Raw genomic sequence first — 24,933 nt, 5'->3', positions numbered from 1 at the left:
TGACATTTTCAATAATTGATTAGTTTTGTAAATTGTCAGTTAGCTAGAAATAATAATGTACCCAATTTACTTTTATTGATAGTTGCCATGTAACTTGCCTACTTGCCTTTTCAACTTATTCGCCTTGCTGCAAATTTCATTTTTTCTTCAACTGGCTCCTGAATTTTCTGTCAACCTGGTATCCTGCACACTACCTGAAATCATTATTTTGGACTTACTGCTGACCTTGGGAATAGTTGGTAGAAATGTAAAATCCAAGAACCAATTGTTTCTCATCTTATTCTTCCATTTCACCAGATTTCCTGTGTTTCTCCAAGTTTTGATAACAGATTGCATTAGGGAAAGAGGATAGATAGTTTTATGACAAAGAACATAATCCAGGGCAGGTGATTTGAATCCTAATCTCCAATGACATCTTGCTGGCCAAACAGTCATGTGCAGCAGCACAGAGCCACAGTACTTGACAAATAATCCTGCAGCACCTACTTGCAGCTGAATTTGAAAGTGTCTCCCCACGATTGCTTCAGCTAGTTAAGACAAGAGAAAGATCCCAAGGAGGGGAAAATATCAGCCAGTTTCTCCTCCTGGTTACTATTCAGTTACCCCTGCTCTAAGTTGGTGTTTGTAGTCAAGTGATGATAACATCCAACTTAGCTGTGATACCTCCTGCAACCAAATATTTTTCGATATATTGTCTCTGTTCAAACTGGGCCACATATTAATGGCCACGCGGGCGAGGGTGCCTGCCTGTCATCCATAGAACAGTGCCCCAATAAAGAGTCAACACTTTTATGCTAAGAAGTCGGGAGAAAGTGGCAGAAAGGAGAAATTTACACTAAATATTTTTCCAAGACTGCTTTTAATTAACAAAGCACAGAACAAATGCGAAATATCAGTTTAGATTTATAATACTCTTTCGAATGCCGAAATAGGGCTTCCCCTTTAAAAAATAAAAAAATCAAATGATTATTTTTCTCAAAAACTAATCTGGCAGGACAACTGATTTTAATTTTTCCTTCAGAAACATCTCTTATCACCTATCTTTTGTTTTTAAACTAGAATTACAGAAATTACAACACAGAGAAAGGCCAAACAATCCAACCAGTGCAAGTTGGGTCAAATGACCTGTTTTCATGTTGCAAGATATTTAATTGCTCCTTATGTCACAATTTCCTTATTTGGGTTTCAACATTGTAACACAGATACATATTTCTACCACAAGATGGAGTTTCATTAACTCAATAGCTACAGATCCTTATATATTCCTACAGTAGTAATATTCATTCAGCGTCACAGCTCCAGGCCACCTCTTCATGACCACACACCTGCATTACAGTATGTCCAGAATAACAATCCATCACTTCCTTCTTCTCTTGCTTGAGTTTGCCCCATGCTTAAGTAAACGATTTCTGAAACTCCTGAGTATTTTCCCTTGAGAAATTCTACAGCTATTATACAGACCTTGCCAAACCCACAACACCCGTCTTCCACCATTCAGTGTTCCGTGCTATTCTGAATTCCTTTGAAAGTGCTTTTGCTTCCACAAGTTCCTGTTACTAATCTTTCCTGGCTTCAATTCAATTTTTGGCAGCTGCCAGTTTTTCATGCTTTTTGAGATTAATTCCGTAGGACGTTTCTGCCGTTTGCCTTGACTTGCGCAGCTGCACACTTCGACCAATGGCTAGAACTGCAGCATTTATTTATTTAGCTGCTGCAGACTCAGTACACAATTCCAACCATCTTAATGCACTGTTACCACCAGAATGCCTACAACATAGATCACGAGATAGTTTGGTTAATGGGCATGATTCAACAATGCAGAGCCTAGTTTCTATTTGTCTGCAAGAACATCTGTCTTTGTTATTAAGGGCCCATGGGTGAAGATTTAATGTGTACAATTCCTGTCCCATTGGAAATTAGTAGAAGTGCCCAACTATATTGTTGGCAGTTGAGTCCTGGTTGACTACCTGTAGGAGTAGAAATCATATGGTGAGTGAATATCTGCTGTCAGCTCTTCATGCCAGCCTGACAGTAAGGAAATGTTTGATCACGTGGAGTGCCTCAAAGGGAGCCACGCTGTAGATGGGGAGAACAAATCAGTGTGTGACAAAGCATGTTGCTAAATCAAAGTCTATTGATAGATTTTGCTACAACATCTAAACGATGAAGATACGGGAGACCAAACTGCAGAGGACTGATAACCATGGAAGGGGAAAGAGGATGCAATTGACACAAAACACATAGTCGAAGAATGTATCTGAATATCCACCAGCTTACAGTATGGTGAGCAAGTTCTGCCAATGCACAATCTTTCACAACTAAGGCTGGAATTCAGTGTTGGTGGTAAGGTCCTGTTGCTGACCTCCAAAGAAAAAGGGGAGGTGTGTGTTGTGTGTGGGGCGGTGGGGAGAGAGCCTTGCTTTGATGGTCAGTGGGACCTGGGGACTGCACCTAGTCAATGGCAGCCAGCTAGAGATCCAGCAGCTCAGTACTGCCTGTAGGAGCAGCGGCCATTTCTGGGTCTGCAACTGGATGAGGAGGGTGCAGTGATGGACGTACACCCTCAATCAGCTAAGTGGGTTCTGGGGGTGCTGGGACCCAACAGGCAGGCTCCAACGAGGGGGCTCAGACTGGAATTGAGGGCAGTTGCCACGGGGAGGCCATTATAGTCCAATGCCCCACCGTGGGCCAAATAAAGAGTTCCCAAATAGGCAGCCACTCCTCCCCCTCTGCGCTGCCTGCATGGTAGCGGAGAGATGATGGGTAGGCCACCAACACCTTCCCTAACCTCCCAGCCTATCCCCAGAGAGCTGGTGAAATTCAACCCTAAATAACAAAAGTGCAGTAAGTGGAGACATTTACTCCCCAAGTAGAGCTGGCAAAGTTAGATAACTAGGTAACTTTGGGGTTTTCACTTTCTCAGCAGCATTTACTAGATGCTTTTGGAGCTTTGTGACCAGGTGAGGTTTATGCCCAAGTAGGTTGGATAAACAATGTTTGAGGTGGTGACCATTTAAAATGATAAATAAGTTTACTTAAGGTGTTATGCATGTGAAAGACAAGTCTTTGATCTACTTAATTAAAGGTGACATTTAAGACATTACTCCACCTGAAGTTCCATATCAATGAGTGTAATTTCCAGCATCTAGAAGTCACAAGTCTGAGTCTCTCTTTTCTCTCCTCTTAGGCAGACCCACGGGATCTAGCATGACTTGCTTCCACTGTGGTTCGATGGGTTCTGAGATAGCTGACAAATCCAATGCATGATCTGCAGACTCTGCCACATGCTGAGTAGATGGTGCTTTAAGGGTTGGGTGGATGGGTTGTTTTGAGGTTTGTGCCCTCCCTCTGATGCCTCGACTTTACCTCTGCATTTTCATGATGAAGTCTCTCGATGTGTTCCTGGATGAGCCTTCTCCATTTTGGTTGGTCACAAGCCAGGAACTCCCATGAGTTGGCAAGGATATTTGATCTCTACAGGGATGCTTTAAGGATACCCCTAAAGCGTTTCTGTTGTCTTCCTAGGAGTCTAATGCCCGGAATCCAGTCAAGGCAGAACAGTTGCTTCAGGAGTTTGGTATCAGGCATACCAACGACATATCCCACATCGTGGAGATGGTTTTGTGTGATTAGTGCCTCAACGGTGGGTAAGTTGGTTTGGGAGAGGACGCTGCTGTTGGATCACCTTTCTTGCAAAAGAAGAACTTATGTCTGTACATTATGCAGCGATCCTCTGCGGTTAAGAGTTATGGCACCTAAAGAGAACCTTATTATACAATTGGGTGAGACAGAATCTGGAAATGCTCAATGCTGATAGACATAAAAAATGGAAAACGGTTTCATTCATCAGCAATGAGCACCAAAAACCCCCCCAAAAACTGGATTAAAACAACAGTTATTCCAACTCAAACTTAGTTTTCCAGTGATGGCCAAAACTTGAACTAGTAAAAGGCAAGAAGTTGGTTAACAAATGGATAAGAGGTGTCTGCCTTTAGTTTTAAAAACCTAATTTCTTTCCTTCATAGTCATGAAATCTGCCAAGACACGATTATGGTAACACTTACGCCACTGGGGCAGAAGAGCACTTGAGAAACAATCCACTCGGCACTTCTGGCTAAAGATTGTAGCAAATGCTTTGGCCTTATCTCTTACACGGGCATGCTGGGCTCCTCCATCATTGAGGATGGGAATATTTGTAGAGCCTCCTCCTCCAGTGAGTTGTTTAATTGTCCACCACCATTCACGACTGGATGTGGCAGGACTGCAGAGCTTAGATCTGATCCGTTGGTTGTGGGGTCGCTTAGCCCTGTCTATCGCTTGCTGCGTATGCTGTTTGGCATGCAAGTAGTCCTGTGTTATCACTTCACCAGGTTTTCACCTCATTTTTAGGTATGCCTGGTGCTGCTTCTGGCATGCCCTTCCACAGTCTTCATTGAACCAGGGTTGAGCCCCTGGCTTTACGGTAATGGTAGAGTGGGGGATATGCTGGGCCATGAGGTTACAGATTGTGTTCGAGTACAATTCTGCTGCTGCTGCTGCTGATGGCCCACAGCACCTCACGGATGCCCAGTCTTGAGTTGCTAGATCTGTTCGAAATCTATCCCATTTAGCACAGTGGTAGTGCCACACAACACAATGGAGGGTATCCTCAGGGTGAAGGCGGGACTTCGTCTCCACAACGACTGTGCGATGGTCACTCCTACCATACTGTCATGGACAGATGCATCTGCGGCTGGTTGGTGAGGATGAGTTCACGTATGTTTTTCCCCTCTGTTGGTTCCCATACCACCTGCCACAGACCCAGTCTCGCAGCTATGTCCTTTCGGACAGCCAGCTCGGTCAGTAGTGGTGCTACTGAGCTATTCTTGGTGATAAATATTGAAGTCCCCCACCCAGAGTACATTCTATGCCCTTGCCTCCCTCAGTGCTTCCTCCAAGTGGCGCTCAACATGGAGGAGCACTGATTCGTCAGCTATTGGAGGGGGGGCAGTATGTGGTAATGAGCAGGAAGTTTCCTTGCCCATGCTTGACCTGATGCCATGACACTTCATGGGGCCCGGAGTCGATGTTGAGGATTCCCAGGGAAACTCCCTCCCGACTGTACACCACTGTGCCGCCACCTCTGCTGGGTCTGTCCTGCTGGTGGGACAGGACATACCCAGGGTTGGTGTTCTGTATTATCTGTAAGTGTGATTCCGTGAGGATGACTGTCAGGCTGCTGCTTGACTAATCTGTAAGACAGCTCTCCCAATTTTGGCACTAGCCCCCAAATGTTAGGAAGGAGGACTTTGCAGGGTCGACAGTGTCAAGTTTACCACTGTCGTTTCTAGTGCATAGGTTGATGCTGGGTAGTCCGTTCGGTTTCATTCCTTTTTTGAGACTTTATAGCGGTTTGATACAACTGAGTGGCCTGCTCAGCCATTTCAGAAGGCATTTAAGAATCAGCCACATTGTCGTGGGTCTGGAATTACATAGGCCAGACCAGGAAAGGACGGATTTCCTTCCCTAACAGCATTAGTGAACCAGATGGGTTTTTACAAAAAAAAATCGACAATAGTTTCATGGTCATCATTAGACTTTTAATTCCAGATTTTTATTGAATTCAAATTCCAGTGTCTGCTGTGGCAGGATTCGAACACTGGTCCCCAGAGCATTGCCCTGGGTCTCTGGATTACTTCTACAGCAACAATACCACTATGCCATCGCCTTGCAGAAATCTTGACTAGTAGCAGCACTTATCGACATGGTTAGCTTGGGCTTCATAAACAGGGGTTACATAGGATATACAGTGCATAACCCAAACAGTTCATGCTGGTGTACATGCAACACTTGATTCTCCTATTCCCTTCTACTTCAAATGTTTGTCCAGGTTCCCCTTAAATGCATCCGTATTATTTGCTTCAACTAATGCATCCGTACTATACCCTCCAACTACTCTCTGTGGTAGCGAGTTCCACATTCTTAACACCCTTTCAGACAAGTAGTTTCTTCTGAATTCCCTGTTGGATTTCTTGGTGGTTATCTTTTATTTATGACCTCTAGTTATGCTCTGCCCCAAAAGAGTAAACATTCTCTCTGTATCCACTCTATCAAAATATTTTTATAAATTTAAAGACCTCACCCCTCAACCTTTTTTCAAGAGGAGACCAGCCTGTCCATCTTTTCCCGATATGTCTATCCACACATTTCTGGTATCATCCTTATAAATCCTCTCTGCACCCTGTCCAGTGTTTCTATATCTTTTTTATAATGGTGACCAGAACTGCACAAGGTGCTCTTTAGAGTGTTCTAGCCAAAGTTCGGTATTAATTCAACATAAATTCCCTCCTTTTCTGGCTTACCCCTCTAAAAATAAAGCCTACTGCTCAATTTGCTTTTTTTTTTAAAAATGGCCTTGCTAACCTGTGGCACAATTTTTAGTGATTGGCATAGCTGTACCCAGAGATCCCTTTGTTCCTCTACCCCACCTAGACTTGCACCTTCCAAGTAATAAATGACCTACCTAGTCTTCGTAACTAGAAGGTAGTACATTTTTGATATGTGTTGAACTTCATTTGCCAATTATTTGCCCATTCTGCCAGTTTATTAGTGTCTTCCTATAATTTATTACAGTCCTCCTCAGTGTGGACAAGCCCCCAGTTTGGTGTCATCCACAAATTTAGAAGCTGTTTTGATTCCAAAGTCCAAATTGTTAATGTAAATGGTAAACAGCAGTGGTCCCAGTACTGATCTTTATGCAGCACCACTTCCCACCTTCTGCCACTCGGAATGATTGCCCTTTGGTACTCCCACTCTCTGCTTTCTGTCTCGAAGTCAATGCACAATCCATTTTGCCACTTCTCCCCTGACTCCATATTCTCTCATCTTATTCATTAGTGTATTATGGGCACCTTATTGAAGGCCTTTTGAAAATCCAGAAAATTACTGATGTTCTGATGAAGGATCATCATTGATCTGAAACAAGAACTCTGTTTCTCTGCAGATGCTGCCTTACCTATTGAGTATTTCCAGCATTTTCTCTTTTTATTACAAAGACGAACTGCCTTGCTCTTATTTGAAAAGTTGCTGTGGAGTTTTTTTTGTGTCTGAGAAAAGATGGAGCCATACTTCTTACAAAATATGGCACACTTCTAACTATGCAGTACCACTTCAGTACTGAAGTCAACTGCAGCATAGAGTTTCTGCTCAAGTCTCTGGATTGGGAGATGCACTGACAGCCTTTTGACTCAGAGGCCCGAATTCTCCCCACTTGCCTGGATGTGTTCAGCTTCAACAACACTCAAGAAGCTCAACACTATCCAGGACAAAGCAGCCTGCTTGATTGGCCTCCATTCACCACCTTCAACGTCCATTCACTCCACTACTGCGCATATGGCAGCAGTGTGTACCATCTACAAGATGCACTGCAGGAACTCACCGACCTTCCTTTGTCAGCACCTTCCAAACCTGAGGCCTCTACCACCTAGAAGGACAAGGGTAGCAGATGCATGAGAACACCAGCCCCTCAAGCTCACACCAGAAAAGACAGATAACCCATAGCGCCCATGGATAAGGACATGTTTCTACACAGATTCTTAGAATCAGGGTCATTTAGAGCATAGCAGGTGGTGGCCATTCAGTCCAGCGTGTATATGCCAGTGCTTCAGGGACCAAGTCAGTTCCATTCCCCCGTTCTATCCTTGTAGCACTGCAAGTTTATTTCATTCTAATTTCCTTTCAAATCACTGATAGTCTCCACTTCCACCATCCTCATGGGCAGCGAGGTCCAGGTCATTCCATTTGCTGCATAAACAAGTTCTTCCTCACATTTCCCTTGCATCTCTTGCCCAGAACCATAAATCTATGCCCCCCAGTCCATGTACCATCAACTAATGGAAACAGTTCTTCATTTTCTACTTCATTGAAACCCGCCATTATCTTGTACACCTCTACCAAATCTCCTCTCAATCTCCCTTGCTCCAAGGAGAACAACCCAACTTAACTTTTGTAGCTTAAAATCCCCCATCCCTAGAACCATTCTGGATAAATCTCTTCTGTGCCCTCCCAAGGACCCTCACATACTTCCTAAAGTGTGGTGACCAGAACTAGATACAATACTTGATCTGTGGAGTAACCAGAGTTTCATAATGGTCAGCATAACTTCTCTGCTTTTGTACTCAAATATCTCTATTTATGAAGCCCAAGACCCCATAAATTTTACTAACCACTTATTTTATTCTTTCATCCCTCCTTGCCCTTAAGATGTTGGTAGTGAGCTGTCTTCTTGAACTGCTGCAGTCCATGTAATGTAGATAAATCAACAGTGCTGTTAGGAAGGGAGTTCCAGTGAAGGAACAGTGATATAGTTCCAAGTCAGGATGGTGTGTATGTTGGATGGGAACTTGCAGCTGGTGGTGTTCCCATGCATCTGCTACCCTTGTCCTTCTAGCAGGCTGCTTTGTCCTGGATAGTGTTGAGCTTCTTGAGTGTTGTTGGAGCTGCACACATCTAGGCTAGTGGGGGGTATTCTATCACACTCCTGACTTGGGCCTTGTAGATGGTGGACAGGCTTTGGGGAGTCAGGTGGTGAGTTGCTCTCCATTGAATTCCCAGCTTCTGACCAGTTCTTGTAGCCACAGTATTTATATGGCTGCTTCAGTTCAGTTTCTGGTCAATGGTAACCCCAGGATGTTGATAGTGGGGGATTCGGCAATGGTAATGTCATTGAACGTCAAAGAGAGATGGTTGGATTCTTTCCTGTTGAAGATGGTCATTGCCTGACCCTTGTGTCGTGCAAATGTTACTTGTCAGCCCAAGCCCGAATTCTGTCCAAGACTTTCTACACATGGGTACGACTGCTTCAGCACCTGAGGCGTCGCAAATGGTGAACATTATAGTCATCAGCGAACATCCCCACTTCTGACCTTATGATGGAGTGAAGATCATTAACCAAGCAGCTCATGATGGTTGAACCTAGGACATTACCTGAGGAGCTCCTGCAGTGATATTGTGGGACTGAAATGACTGACCTCCAACAACCACAGACATCTTCCTTTGTGCTTTGTATGGCTCCAACCAGCAGAGAATTTACCCCCAATTCCCAGTGACTCCAGCTATTTTAGGGCTCCTTGATGCCACACTTGGTCAAACGATGCCTTAATGTCAAGGGCAGTCATTCTCGTTTCACCTCTGGAGTTCAGCTCTTTTGTCCATATTTGAACCAAGGCTGCAATGTGGTCAGGAGCAGAGTGACCCTGGCAGAACCCAAAATGAGCGCTTGTGTGCAGGTTATTGCTAACTAAGTGCCACTCGATAACATTGTCGACAACCCTTCTGTCTCATTACTAATAATCCAGAGTAGACTAATGGGGCAGTAATTGGTCAGGCTGGATTCGTCCTGCTTTTTTTTTGCAGGTAGAATTCATCTGACATGCATTACCACCTTCTTTTGTTTCATCATATTCACCATCTCCATCCTCATCAGCCGTTTTCTGGTTCCTCTACCTTTCGTCTTTGTTGCAATGTACCTAGTTTGTAACTGAAGTTTCGCCTCTTTAAAGGTCACCCATTGTTTCATTACAGCTTTCCTTTCAGTCTTGTTCTATTTTAGCCCTGACTAGATCCCTTCCTATCCATCAAAATTAGCCTTCTTCTAATTCAGACACCTACTTTAGATTGCTCCTTGCTGTTCTGCATTACTAGTTTAACTCTTAGGATACAATGATCACTCTTAGTTAAGTGTTCCCCAAAGACACTTGGCACACCTCATTCCCAAGCACCAGATGCAGCAATGCCTCCTTTCTAGTTGGACCGGGAACATACTGGTCAAGGAAGCTGTCCTGAACAGATTTCAGAAATCCCTTTACTCTAACAGGACCCCAAATCGATGTTTGAGTAAAGTCCCATAATATCACCACTCTATTGTTCTTGTATATGTCCATGGCTTTCCTGCAGACTTGGCCCTCTATTTCTCTCTCACCATTTGTCGGCCTATAGAATACCCCTGAGAAGCATGATCATAGCCTTTGTGCTTCTCAACTCAAACCAAATGGATTCTGTCTTTGCCCCCTCAAAGGCATCCCTTCTTTCAGTACACACAGAAGTGACAAAATTTGCAGTTAAATCAGTTGAAGTCATATTTTCTTTGTACAAAACAGTAGGAATAGTCATTAAACAGGAAAGCACAGAGGCAGAATTTGTTTAATTTTTAAATATCCAAAACCACATAAGAACTAAAGTAATGCAATAAACAGCAAGTAATTTTTTTCAAAAATGTATTTTAGTTTGTTTGATTTGACTGCTAAGTAAGAAGGGCTTATCATTTATAGAATCTCTTCATAATTGGCAGATCAATGTGACATCAACCTGAAGACCAATTGAAAGCTAAACTTGGAGATGAGTGTTCATATTCCAAGGCTGCACAGTAGAGGCAAACTGGTTTCTTCTAAATATGCTAAGATGATTCATGAGAACTAACTTGTTCTGCCAATGTGATCAAGCTTATTTCACAACAATATAAAATGGAGTCAGCGCATCCTGCACAGACACTCTCAATCAGGCAAGCAAATGCTCTACTTCAACTTCTTGTGACTATAAAAAAGGATTGGAATAGCATTGTGAGGCTGTACCCTTTTTGTTCCACCAGCCTTTTTTAAAAATTCATTATTGGGATGTGAGTATTGCTGACAAGGCCAGCATTTACTGCTTATCCTTAACTGCTCTTGAGGTGATGGTGGTGAGCTGCATTAAATAAACTGCTGCACTCCGTGTAGTGTAGATACACCCAGGTGCTATTAGGAGGCAGTTCCAGGATTTTGACTCAGCAACAGTGAAGGGGTGACTGTATAGTTCCAAGTCAGGATGATATGTTTAGGAGGGGATGGTGGTGTTCCCATGCACTTGCTCTTCTAGGTGCTAGAGGTCGCAGGTTTCAAAGGTGCTGCTATCTTGCTACACACCTCTCAAATGCTGCCGTTGAACATTTTGGTAAATCATCAGGATCTCCATAGCTGCCAACTGTCGCTTTGAAAGAAGTTACGGCTATATGACTTCCAACTAAAGCTATGCTCCATGGCCATATATTACTCTCAAAATTGCTCCCTTAGTTTTTGGATCCTCGTTTGACTCTTGGTCAATTAACTTAGCTCTTCAGGGCTCTGTTCTCTCTTCCTTTCTGTTCCTTAATATTAATAACCTTGTTCACCTCTGTCCGCTTTTTCCACTGATTCCACTCTGCTTTCAATAAGAGGCACACGGTCACAGAGGGGAGACTTCGGCCTGAGTGAGACAGAGACCGAGTGAGTATATTTGGGAATTCGGTGCTTGGGGGAAAAGAGATACTTTAGGTAAGGTTTACTGAAGAAGTGCGACTCTTCTGAGTGCTGGGACTTGGGTAATTAAGGGAGTTAGGGAAGGAAGGGAAAGAGGTATTCTTTTGCTTTCGAACTTTCTCAGCCTTCAGCAAGTGGTTGTACTCTGCTACTGTGAAGAAGCTCGTTATTTGGTGAGTACCCGGTAAATGACTAAGGTTTATTCTATTCCTCAGGTTCAAAATAGTCTAACAACTGGTGGTAAGGTTAATAAAATTTATAAAAACAAAAGTAAAAAAGATAATTGAATAAAATAATTAAATAGTTAGAGCACATTAAGGATGTCAGGACAGGTGATGTGTCACAGCTACAGCATGTGGGAGCTCCTGAATGCCAGTTTGATCTAGGGCAAACACGTATTCAGTAAGTGTTAGAAGTCTGAGCCGCTTCAGCTCAGAGTTTGAGCTGGAGGCTGAACTACAGACACTGCACAGTGTGGGGGGGCCGGGGGCGGGGAGCTCCCTGGATTCTTTGTACCAGGAGGCAGTCACCTCTCTTAGGACAGGGTCTTCGGATTTGGAGAGTAGTCAGGGACAGGAGAGTGTGACTGCGAGTGAGGCAGATAAGATGACTCCACAGGGCAGAAGTGTAGGAGCCTCGGCCCTTGCAATTGTCCAACAGGTGAGAGATTTTTTCAACTTGTTTGGATGACAGTGGGGGCTGCAGGGGGTGGATCAGTTAACTGGCCATGGCACCATAGTACAGGAAGCTATTCAAGTGGGGGGAGCAAAAAAGAATGTAGTGGTAGTGGGGGGATAGTGTAGTCATGGGATCAACACCATTATCTGCAGCAAAGAGCTCGAGTCCAGATGGCTGTGTTGCCTGCCTGGTGCCAGGGTTTGGGACATCTGCTCGGGGCTGGAGAGGAACTTGCAGTGGGAGTGGAGGACCCAATTGTTGTGGTCCATGTAGGTACTAACGACATAGACAGGACAAAGGAGGTGGTTCGGCATAGTCAGTATGAGGATCTAGGCACCAAATTAAGAAGCAGAACCTAAAAGTTCATAATCTCTGGATTATTACCTCAGCCACATGCAAATTGGCATAGGACAAATAAGATTAGGGAGATGAATGTGTGGCTCAAAACTTGGTGTGGGAGAAGTGGGTTCTGGTTCATGGGGTACTGGCACCAGTACTGGGGAAAGTGGGATCCGTACCGTTGGGATGGTCTACACCTTAACCATGCTGGGACCGGTGTTCTTGCGAGCTGCGTAACTAGTGAAGTAGAGAGGGTTTTAAACTAAATATGGGGACAAGGAATCAAATTTGGGAGGATGTGTAAATCAAAGAGCAAAAACAAGCCAAAAGAAGAAGGTATTATTACGGGAAATGAAAAGCAGACCGTGACACGAGGGGATAGTGAGTACAAATCTAACAGTAAATCAACAGATAAAACTAGAGATTATAAAAAGAATAAAAGGATAAAGCTAAAGGCTTTGTTTCTGAAGCACGTAGTTTTGTAAACAAAACAGATAAACAGAGCGTACATAGAAATAAATAATAATGACTTGATAGCCATTACAGAAACATGGCTACAGGAGGACATGGATTGGGACTCGAATATTGAAGGGTGTAGGATATTTAGGAAGGACAGGAAGTGAGGAAAAGGTGGAGGGTTGGCTCTGTTAGTTAATGATGGTATTAGCACAATAGAGAGGGATGACCCAAGTTCAGGAAACCAGGATGTGCAAACGGTTTGGGTGGAGTTGAGAAATGGTAAAGGCAAGAAGTCACTTGTGGGAGTTGTGTACAGGCTCCCTAACAGTAACCACATGGTAGGGCTGAGCATAAAGGAAGAAATAATTGGAGCTTGTCAGAAAGGTACGGCAATAATCATGGGAGATTTTAATTTACATCTAGACTGGAAAAGTCAGATGGGCACAGATAGCCTAGATGAGGAGTACATTGAATGTTTTCAAGATAGTTTCTAAGAACAGCAAGTTCTGGAGCCAACCAAACAGCAGGCTATACTTGATCTGGTATTGTGCAAGGAGATGGGATTAATTAATTATCTCATGGTGAAGGTGCCCCTAGATAGCAGCAACCATAATATAATTGAATTTTATATTCCGTTTGAGGGAGAGAGGAGTGGGTCTGCGACTAAGTTCTTAAACTTAAATAAGGGCAATTATGACAGCATGAAAGCTGAGCTGGCTGAAGTGAATTGGTAAATTAGGTTAAGGGATAGGTCAATAGAGATGCAGTGGCTAATATTTAAGGGCTATTTCAGAATGCACAGAATAGATACATTCCAATGAGTAAGAAAACGTCCAAGAGATTGCCACACCATCCATGGTTAACTAGAAAGGTTATAGATAGTATCAAACTTAAGAAAAAGCATATAATTGTGCCAAGGCAGGTGGCAGGTCAGAAGATTGGACAGGATATAAGGAACAGCAAAAAATGACTAAAATACTAATATGGAGGAAAAATAAGAGTATGAGAGAAAGCTAGCTAGAACTATAAAAATAGATAGTAAGAGTTTTTATATATTTTTTTAAAAAAGAATCGAGTTAACAAAGTGAGTGTTGGTCCTATAGAAAGTGAGTCTGGAGAATTGATAATGGAAAACAAGGAGATGGCAGATGAATTGAATAGGTATTTTGCATCAGTTTTCACTATAGAGGATACAAGTAACACCCCAGAAGCAGCTTTAAACCAGGAAATAGAAGGGAGGGAGGGAGGGACTCAGGAAAATTATAATCACCAGCGAAGTGGTACTGAGTAAATTGTTGCAGCTGTGGGCTGACAAGGGCCAGGATCCTGATGAACTTCATCCTAGGGCTTTAAAAGAAGTGTCTGGTGAGATAGTTGATGCATTGGTTTTAATTTTCCAAAACTCCCTAGATTCAGGAAAGGTCCCATTAGATTGGAAGATAGCAAATGCAACTCCATTATTCAAAAAGGCAGGGAGACAGAAAGCAGGAAACCACAGGCCATTTAGCTTAACATCTGTCGTAGGGAAAATGTTCGAAGCTATTATTAAAAAAGTTTTAGCAGGGCACTTGGATAAGCTCAAGGTTATCAGGCAGAGTCAACATGGTTTTGTGAAAGGGAAATAGTGTTTAACCAACTTATTGAAATTCTTCGAGAAATTAATATGTGCTGTGGATAAAGGGGAACCGTGGATGTACTAGCATTCGATTTCCAGAAGGCATTTGATAAAGTGCCACATTAAAGGTTATTGCGGAAAATAAAAGCTCATGGCAGAGAGGGTAATATATCGGCAAGGCTAGAAGATTGGCTGGCTAACAGGAAGCAGAGAGTAGGCGTAAATGGGTCCTTTTCAGGTTGGCAAGATGTAACGATCGGTGTGCCAGAGTTCAGTGCTGGGACCTCAACTGTTTACAATTTATATTAATGACGTGGATGTAGGGATGATTGGATGGATGGGATGGTTGCCAAATTTGATGATGACACAAAGATAGATAGGAAAGTAATTTGTGAAGAGGACATAACCTATCTATATCTTTTTGTAGCCTCCATAAGTGATTGGGCAAAGATCTGGCAAATAGAGTATAATTGGGAAAATGTGAAATTGTCCATTTTGGCAGGAAGAATAAAATAGAAGCATATTATCTAAATGGCGAGATTTCAGAGCTCTGAGGTACAGAGGATCTGGGTGTCCTAGTGCATAAATCACAAAAGGTTAATATGCAGGTACAGCGAGTAATTATTTCTTCTTCACCGATGCTGCCAGACCTGCTGAGTTTTTCCAGGTAATTCTGTTTTTGTTTTGGATTTCCAGCATCCGCAGTAGCTTTTAGCTTTTTGTTTTTATAAGAAAGTACATAGAATGTTATCATTTATTGCAAGGGGAATTGAATACAAATGTAGGGAGGGTATGCTTCAGTTGTACAGGGCCCTAGTGAGACCACATTTGGAGTACTGTGTACATTATTGGTCTCCTTATTTAAAGGAAGGATATAAATACATTGGAAGCAGCTCACAGAAGGTTTACCAGGCTAATACCTGGAATGCTGGGTGCTCTTATGAAGAGAGGTTGGACAGACTAGGCTTGTATCTGCTGGACTTCAGAAGAGTAAGAGGAGACTTGATTGAAACATATAAAGATCCTGAGGGGTCTTGACAGGGTGGATTTGGAGAGGATGTTTCGTCTTGTGGGAGAATCTAAAACTACGGGTCACTGTTTAAAATTAAAGGGGTTGCCCATTTAAAACAGAGATGAGGTGAAAAAACAAAAACAGAAACAGAAATACCTGGAAAAACTCAGCAGGTCTGGCAGCATTGGCGGAGAAGAGTAAGATGCTGCCAGACCTGCTGAGTTTTTCCAGGTATTTCTGTTTTTGTTTTGGATTTCCAGCATCCGCAGTTTTTTGTTTTTATATCTATAGAGGTGAGGTGAATTTTTTTTCACTCAGGGGGTCGTGATTCTTTGGAACTCTGTTCCTCCACCTTCTGAGACAGAGTTCCAAAGTCGCAGAACCCTCAGAAAAAAGTTTCTTCTCGTCTCTGTCCTAAAAGGGCGACCCCTAATTTTAAAACAATGCCCCCTTGTTCTGGACTCAGCCATGAGGGGAAACATCCCCTCCACATCCACCTTGTCAAGACCATTCAGGACCTTATATACTTCAATCAAGTCATCCCTCACTCTTCTAGACTCCGGTAGAAACAAGCTCAGTCTGTCTAACCTTTCCTCATAAGAAAACCCGCTCATTCCAGGTATCAATCTAGTAAACCTCCTCTGAACCACCTCCAACACATTCACTTCGTTCCTTAAGAGAGAGCAAAGCTGTACCAATATGATGCATAACAGCCTTCCTTTAATGTTCAATTCCTCTTGTAATAAATCATAGCATTCCATTAGCCTTAATTACTTGTTGTACCTGCATACTAACTTTTGTGACTCATGCACAAGAACACCTAGATTCCTCTGTACCTTGGAATTCTGCAGTTGTTCTCCCTTTAAGTAGTACCCTGCTTTTTTATTCTTCCTGCCAAAGTGAACAACTTCACAATTCCCCACATTATACTTCATCTGCCAGATTTTTGCCTACTCACTCAACCTATCTATATCCATTTGGAACCCCATGTCCTCTTCACAACATACAAAGATAGGTAGGAAAGTGTCATCTGCAAAGTTAGCTACCAGGCCTTCGCTTCCCTCATCTAGGTGATTGATATAAATTGTATAAGGTTGAGGACCCAGCACAGACTTCTGTAGGACTCACTCGTTACATCCTGCCAATCAGAAAAAGACTCATTTATGCATACTCTGGCTGGCAGAAAACAATCTTCTATCCATGCTAATATCCCCTATACTATGAGCAGTAAACTTTGGTGTGTAACAAATGCCTTCTGGAAATCCAAGTACTTATTTATCAGTGTATTTATCAGTGCGCAACTCCATCAGTTTGCTCAGTACTGCTTCCCTAGTGATTGCAATTTCACCAAGTTCCTCTCTCCCTTCTGCCTCCTGATTTACAGCTATTACTGGAATGTTTTTTGTATCCTCTATAGTGAAGACAAGCAAAATATTTGTTCATTTCATCTGCCAATTCCTTATTATCTGGTATCAAGTCCCCATTGTCACTCTCTTGAAGACCAACATTTACTTTACTTTTTGCCTTTTTAAAATATCTGTAGAAATTCTTGCTTTCTTTTTTTACATTTCTAGTTAGCTTCCTTTCGCCTGATTAACCTTAGTCATTCTCTGCCATTCGTTATATTCTGACCAATCATCTGACCTCCCACTCATCTTTGCAGTTATGTGCTTTTTCCTCAAGTTTGATGCTTTCTTTAACTTCTTCAGTTAATCACAGATCCTCCCCCTAGAATTTTTCTCCATAAAGTAGGAATATATTTATTCTGAGTATTCTGAAATATCCCCTTAAATGTCTGCCACTGTTTCTCTATTGATCTATCCTCTAGCCTAGTATCCCCGTTCACTTCAGCTAGCTCAGCTTTCATGTCCACGTAGTTGCCCTTAAAGTTTAAAATATTAGTCTCAAACCCACTCTTCTCCCTTTCAAACTGGATGTAAAATTCAATCTATTGCGGTTGCTTTTATAATTGTTCCATTATAAGTGTTTCACCATTGCTGGCCGTGCCCTCAGTTGCCCTGGCCCCAAGCTCTCCAATGCCCACCCCCCTTGCACACAGCTCTCCATCTCACTTTCCTCGTTTAAGACATTTCTTAAAACCTACCTCTTCAAATCAACCTTTTGGTTATCTGACCGAATATAGCCTTTTGTGGCTCGGTGTCATACTTTGTTCATAATGCTCCTGTGAATGCCTTGGCATGTTTCATTACGTTAAAGTGCTATATTTATCGTTGTTATTTACATTTGATAACTCCATCTTTAGTCTTTCTTCATCACTGACCTCTCCTCCGATTTCCACCAGGGAGCATGGATTTTCTTTTTCATATTGACTGTCAGCCTTGCTCCATTGGTAGCATTCTTCCCTCAGTCAGAAAATGGAGATTCAAAATCCACAATGGATTTGAACACAAAAATTAAGCTGACACATCAATGTAATTCTGAAGGAATGCTGCATTGTTAGAGATGTCATCTTTTGGAATGAGATGTCTAGTTACTCAGTCAAGAGATTAAAAAAATTGCTGTGGGAATACAGAAAATTTTCCTGATGTTCTAACCAAACTCAACCAACACCACCACCACAATAGATTGGCTTTAAAGATTTTGGCATATTATGGCAAGAGCTGCATTCTGGCATTTATGAGAAAATTACTGCATGAAGTTCTACAGTAGTTTTACGAATCTTCATTCCACATGAATATCCTTGACAGTTTGAGCCACTTCCGGGATATGTCAAAAATCTCTGCTGCTCAATACATAGCCTTGCCCCCATGTAAAATGTTTACACAAATAATGCACTGACAAATTTGTGTCCAACAAATTAGGTTCAGCACAGCCCAAAAAAAAAATCATCTAATATTTACGTGACAGATTTCCAGAGTTAGATGGAGATTTTCTTTGTGATTTTTATTTTTGAATTTTTCTGAGATCTGCAAAATACTTATAAGTGCTGTCTGTTGCAGAACACCCAAAGTAATTTAAGACTAAGCACCTGGAATAACCTTTTAACTGGGCATATATCTGTTCTGCATAATATTGGAAAAGGAGGTGGCTGCAGTAGGGAAGACACTGTCCTGCACCTCTTTCTGGAATATGTCTTTGCAAAGCAGGTCTGAAAAAAGATACAATGGTATGGAGGGATTTTCTTATGAGGAGAGGTTGAGTAGGTTAGGCCTGTACTCATTGGAGTTTAGAAGAGTGAGCGGTGACCTTATTGAAACATGTAAGATTCTTAAGGGGCTTGACAGGGTAGATGCGGAGAGGTTGTTTTCCCTTGTGGGAGAGTCTAGACCAGAGGGCATAATCTCAGAGTAAGGGGTCAACCATTTAAGACAGAAATGAAGAGGAATTTCTCCTCGCAGAGGGTTGTTATCTGTGGCATTCTTTGCCACAGAGGGCTGTAGAGGCTGAGTAGTTAAGTATATTCAAGGCTGACATAGACAGATTTTTAATCAGTAAAGGAATCCAGGGTTATGGGGAAAAGGCAGGAAAGTGGAGTTGAGGATTAGCAGATCAGCCATGATCTCACTGAATGCTGGAACAGACTCAATGGGCCGAATGGCCCACTTCTGCTCCTACGTCTTATGGTTCCTGTCCAGGTTCATCCTGGGAGCTCCAAAATATAGGACTCTGTTTTCTACGGGCTGTCCCCAGGGACACACACAGAGATAAACATCAACTGTTGCCTGAGGACAATCAATTCGGTCTAAGGCACTCTTTGGTCTGCCCAAAACCTACTGATCTCCCAGTGTAAAGAGCTGTTGACGACTGAATGTTGTAGACTGGCACATTTCAAGGGCCAGGACTATATGTTGAGGGATGCAGTAAAACTTGAGGCAGCTTTTGAAGGCTCCATGGAGAAAGGCTACTTCCAAGGCCCTCCCACTGTAGTACACCAAAGGATTGGTAATGCTGTATGTTTCACATTCAATAAATATTGTTAATAATCTGCATATTGAAGTGTAGCAAGGCACCTCAGAGTGCCACATAGTGCATTGAAAGAAACGCATCTGTTTTGCACTTTTATGCAATGTCAACTTCAAATTATTATGAAATGAATTTTTAGAAATTTTATGAATAAACTATATTTTTGGAGAAAAATAATGGAAGAGGAAGAGGAGCTTCAGAGACAACAGGCTCTCCCAACTGTGGCCCCATGTCACAAAAAAACGAAAGAATGAAGTGATAGGTACTGCAACACAATATTCTGTTAAGGATGTTACCTTCAGCAAGATGGTTATGAATATAATTCAGACATTAACAATATTAACAATGACTTCTTTGACAATACTGTTGCATGCTGCCTAAATTCAAACCAAGGAGGCCATGCAAACTCATTGTGTTACAGGACATAGTAATGGAGCACATACATATAGAAATGAATGGCTAAACCAGAAACAAGTTTCGCTCCAGTAAGCCCAGTGGTAAAATATGTCAGGGACCACAAAGAGACAACTGAGTTCACATCCTAACTGAACTGAGATTCACACTCCTGCATTAAGTTTTGGTATTTTTTCCTGTCAGACTAGTAAATAGTGAAGTAGCCAACTGCTCTGCTTCAGTACTGTCCAAAACATTAGCTAAATGTGGCTAATTGGGAATAGAGATGCAGCTAATTGCATTTATTAGTAAATAAAAAGTTTGAAACACCATATGCATATCTATTTTAACTGCTTAGGTCAGTAAAATAAGCTGAAATGTAGCATGTGCAAGCGTTTTTTGAGCTGTATGGGTTTTATCATCTTTGGAAAAGACAAGTTTTCTACTAATAAATGGCATATTCAAATCATGGCTTGTCATTAATTTCTACCGGACAACACTATATTTCACATGCCACACAAAGAAGCTTCCTCATTTTAACCAAAAAAAAATTCAACTAAACAACAATAAAAACATAGTTAAGTCTTTATTTTCTGATGGGAATACAGATTTTTTTTTTTAAAAAACAGCTTGTAAAAGCATGCAGAGTTTTAACAATTGGACATTTGCACTTATTTTATACCAGTTGTGTGCCAAAGTAGGCAAATGAGTTCTGCAAAGAATTTCAGCACAAGCTCCCTTCAGCAAAACAGGCACAGAAACTGGCATAAATTTTGATATAATTCAGCATAATTGCATTAAGACATTTGGGGCAAATATCTCCTCAGTTCATCTGCTGTTTGAGAGAACTTGTCATGTGCAAACTGGCTGTTACGTTTACGTAAATAAGAGCAGTAACAATATAGCAAAGTAATTTAATTTGCTGTCAAGTACTTTGAGATGTCCCGAGGACACAATAAGGCACTCCATACAGGCTAGTACGTTTTTCTTACATTCCTGAGAAGGATGCAAGAAAGTATTTGTCCTGTGATAGGCAGTGCCACATCTCCAGCCTCTTCCAATTACAACCGCATGTATCCTTTACCTTTTAAATCTATCTACAGTTCAAATATACCATCCTACATCCTCTTCTCTTATTGCTACACATCTGTTTTACAGAAAAAAAGACACACCATACTTGAACTCTTTTCTTGGCATCAGAATGCCCAAACACCAGAATTCATACTTCAAGCTTTGAAAATCTAAGTTTGGCATTGTCTCAGTTTTTTTCTGATTTATCTCATCACTTGTAAACCTTGATGGCTTCGGCCCTTCACCGTCTCAATATAAAATGGGCAACCTTCCAGCTTTCACTGCAGCAAGCAGAGAAAGCCTTGTGCTGACTCCACCCATTGAAGCCATGTTTCCCTTACCAGGCAGGCAGACTGCCTATCTGAACCTTTGATGCTATAGATGATCATCACCTGTAGGGAGACTTCAACATCGGTGTTAGAAGTGTCCTCCATAGTTTCTGACAGCGTGTTACTCTTACTTGGGCCAAGGTGAATCTGTAAAAACAAAATAATATTTTTACCTCGGGTTTTTAAAACTGAACGAACTTAAGTTGTTACAAAGAGCTAATGCAGATGAAGCAAAATCACTTACTGTGGTTACCAGCAGCAAGAAGTGAAGGATACAGGACATTGTTGAAGGATTTGCAAGACTTCCAACCTATACATGCATACTTGTTATAATCGACTATGAACTTTACAACATTATGTATTTATTTTTTGGAAACAATATGGAAATTATTCTATGACTTACCAGATTTCTCAGCAGTTGCAGACAGGGAGATGGTGTTGTCACTACGCTTTGGTCTGTAGCGATGAGTTATAATACCATTAGGTTTTCTCAAAAGTTTTTATAGGTGGCTTTTTGTGGTGGCCAGCTGGAACTGTTTGCTGATTTGTTGAGGTCATTATTCTTTAGGAAAATCTGATAGATGTTCCGAAGCTTAAAAAAAAATTAGTTAACTTTTCAAATCGACTCTCGGGCTGATTACAGTCTTGGCCCAAACAAGGGAAAGAGAATGGAATTCCAGATTTATGGTATGAGTGTCCTTGGCATCAAGGCAGCATTTTACTTAATGTGGCATCAAGAAGCTCTAGTAAAATTGAAGTTAGTGGGAAACAGGGGGAAATCTCTCCATTGGCATAAAGGAAGATGGTAACGGTTGCTGGAAACCAATCATCTTTGCCCCTGGGCATTGATGTAGGAGTTCCTCAGGGCAGTGCCCCAAGGCCAAGCATTTTCAGTTGGTTATCAATGACCTTCATTCCATCATAAGCTCAGAAGTGGAGATGTTTGCTGATGATCGCAGTGTTCGGTTCCATTCACAACAACTTTGCTAACGAAGCAGTCTGTGCCCACACACAGCAAGGCATGACAACAATCAAGCTTGGGCTGATAAACAATAAGGAACATTTATGCCACACAGATGCAAGGCGAAGACTCTCACTTGTTGCTGATAGTCAAACTATATCCCCCTGACATTCAATTGTATTACCATCACCAAAACAACAATCAACATCTTAGGGGGGGTTCAGTGACCAGGTAATTAGCTGGACCAATCATATAAATACTATAGCCAGAAGGTCAGAGACTGGGTATTCTGCAGTGAGTGACACACCTTCTGACTCCTGAAAGCCTTTCCACCATCAGCAAGATACAAGTCAGGAGTGTGATGGAATACTCACCACTTGCCTGGATGAGTGCCATTCCAATGGCCTATCTAATTGTGGGTGTACATACACCACACAAACTGCAGTGGTTCAAGGCAGTGGCTCACCTCCATCTGAAGGACAATTTGGGATGAGCAATAAACGTTGGCTGTGCCACAATGCCACATCCCATGAATAAATCAAAAATTACTAACCAGTGCTTAAAATTATGATTTTTTAAAAAAAATAAGGATTCCTTGTGTTTAAATAATAATTGATTATCAAATTTCACCCCTACAGTTTAAAAAAAACTTTGCATAAATGTGATTCTGGATCACCTTACAGAAGCCACTTTTCACACTACAGAAAGTCACACAGTTCGCAACTTCTTCTTTCATGATTTTGTTAACCTGCGCGAAAGTCCTTGTACACACAATCGCTCACCACAGCCCAAAATCTGTCTATTTGTTGTTTTTAGTTTCCTTAAATTGCGAGTTCTTGTAACAAGCCAATTCTTCCTGCGTGTGTATGCACGTGCGTGAGAAAGAAAGAGAGCGAGAGAAAGAGCGAGAGAAAGAAAGAAAGAGAGCGAGAGAGAGAGAGAGAGAGAGAGCGAGAGAGAGAGAAAGAAAGAGCGAGAGAGAGAGAAAGAAAGAAAGAGAGAGCGAGAGAGAGAAAGAAAGAAAGGAGAGAACGAGAGAGAGAAAGAAAGAAAAAGAGAACGAGAGCGAGAGAGAGAGCGAGAGAGCGAGAAAGAGAAAGCAAGAGAAAGAGAGCGCGAGAGAGAAAGAAAGAGAGCGCGAGAGAGAAAGAAAGAGAGCGCGAGAGAGAAAGAAAGAGAGCGCGAGAGAGAAAGAAAGAGAGCGCGAGAGAGAAAGAAAGAGAGCGCGAGAGAGAAAGAAAGAGCGCGCGAGAGAGAAAGAAAGAGCGCGCGAGAGAGAAAGAAAGAGCGCGCGAGAGAGAAAGAAAGAGCGCGCGAGAGAGAAAGAAAGAGCGCGCGAGAGAGAAAGAAAGAGCGCGCGAGAGAGAAAGAAAGAGCGCGCGAGAGAGAAAGAAAGAGCGCGCGAGAGAGAAAGAAAGAGCGCGCGAGAGAAAGAAAGAGCGCGCGAGAGAAAGAAAGAGCGCGAGAGAGAAAGAAAGAGCGCGAGAGAGAAAGAAAGAGCGCGAGAGAGAAAGAAAGAGCGCGAGAGAGAAAGAAAGAGCGCGAGAGAGAAAGAAAGAGCGCGAGAGAGAAAGAAAGAGCGCGAGAGAGAAAGAAAGAGCGCGAGAGAGAAAGAAAGAGCGCGAGAGAGAAAGAAAGAGCGCGAGAGAGAAAGAAAGAGCGCGAGAGAGAAAGAAAGAGCGCGAGAGAGAAAGAAAGAGCGCGAGAGAGAAAGAAAGAGCGCGAGAGAGAAAGAAAGAGCGCGAGAGAGAAAGAAAGAGCGCGAGAGAGAAAGAAAGAGCGCGAGAGAGAAAGAAAGAGCGCGAGAGAGAAAGAAAGAGCGCGAGAGAGAAAGAAAGAGCGCGAGAGAGAAAGAAAGAGCGCGAGAGAGAAAGAAAGAGCGCGAGAGAGAAAGAAAGAGCGCGAGAGAGAAAGAAAGAGCGCGAGAGAGAAAGAAAGAGCGCGAGAGAGAAAGAAAGAGCGCGAGAGAGAAAGAAAGAGCGCGAGAGAGAAAGAAAGAGCGCGAGAGAGAAAGAAAGAGCGCGAGAGAGAAAGAAAGAGCGCGAGAGAGAAAGAAAGAGCGCGAGAGAGAAAGAAAGAGCGCGAGAGAGAAAGAAAGAGCGCGAGAGAGAAAGAAAGAGCGCGAGAGAGAAAGAAAGAGCGCGAGAGAGAAAGAAAGAGCGCGAGAGAGAAAGAAAGAGCGCGAGAGAGAAAGAAAGAGCGCGAGAGAGAAAGAAAGAGCGCGAGAGAGAAAGAAAGAGCGCGAGAGAGAAAGAAAGAGCGCGAGAGAGAAAGAAAGAGCGCGAGAGAGAAAGAAAGAGCGCGAGAGAGAAAGAAAGAGCGCGAGAGAGAAAGAAAGAGCGCGAGAGAGAAAGAAAGAGCGCGAGAGAGAAAGAAAGAGCGCGAGAGAGAAAGAAAGAGCGCGAGAGAGAAAGAAAGAGCGCGAGAGAGAAAGAAAGAGCGCGAGAGAGAAAGAAAGAGCGCGAGAGAGAAAGAAAGAGCGCGAGAGAGAAAGAAAGAGCGCGAGAGAGAAAGAAAGAGCGCGAGAGAGAAAGAAAGAGCGCGAGAGAGAAAGAAAGAGCGCGAGAGAGAAAGAAAGAGCGCGAGAGAGAAAGAAAGAGCGCGAGAGAGAAAGAAAGAGCGCGAGAGAGAAAGAAAGAGCGCGAGAGAGAAAGAAAGAGCGCGAGAGAGAAAGAAAGAGCGCGAGAGAGAAAGAAAGAGCGCGAGAGAGAAAGAAAGAGCGCGAGAGAGAAAGAAAGAGCGCGAGAGAGAAAGAAACAGAGCGAGAGAGAAAGAAACAGAGCGAGAGAGAAAGAAACAGAGCGAGAGAGAAAGAAAGAGAGCGAGAGAGAAAGAAAGAAAGC

At 42.5% G+C, this 24,933-nt stretch overlaps 1 protein-coding gene across 4 annotated transcripts in view; it reads right to left on the bottom strand.

Moving 5' to 3' along the window:
- rnf6 (ring finger protein (C3H2C3 type) 6) overlaps window positions 1-24,933 on the bottom strand; it is a 52,819-nt gene that overhangs the window by 19,055 nt on the left and 8,831 nt on the right. The window contains exons 1-2 of one of the 4 annotated variants that reach the window (XM_078545398.1): window positions 21,533-22,669; window positions 21,193-21,276 (exon numbers count right to left, since the gene is read on the bottom strand). The exons of 1 other annotated variant lie outside the window; for it this stretch is intronic. In XM_078545398.1, coding sequence (XP_078401524.1) covers window positions 21,193-21,234 — 42 coding nt within the window. In that variant the 5' untranslated portion in view covers window positions 21,235-21,276; window positions 21,533-22,669. Of the gene's footprint in view, window positions 1-1,967; window positions 2,077-3,109; window positions 3,204-21,192; window positions 21,277-21,532; window positions 22,670-24,933 lie in introns of those variants that run through there. 2 more of the 4 variants (XM_078545399.1, XM_078545396.1) reach the window with 2 other exon arrangements.

This window comes from Cetorhinus maximus, chromosome 7, assembly GCF_964194155.1.
Source record: "Cetorhinus maximus chromosome 7, sCetMax3.hap1.1, whole genome shotgun sequence".
NCBI lineage: Eukaryota > Metazoa > Chordata > Chondrichthyes > Lamniformes > Cetorhinidae > Cetorhinus > Cetorhinus maximus.
The sequence above is the reverse complement of the archived record's forward strand: the minus strand, read 5'-3'. Positions and strand labels throughout refer to the sequence as shown.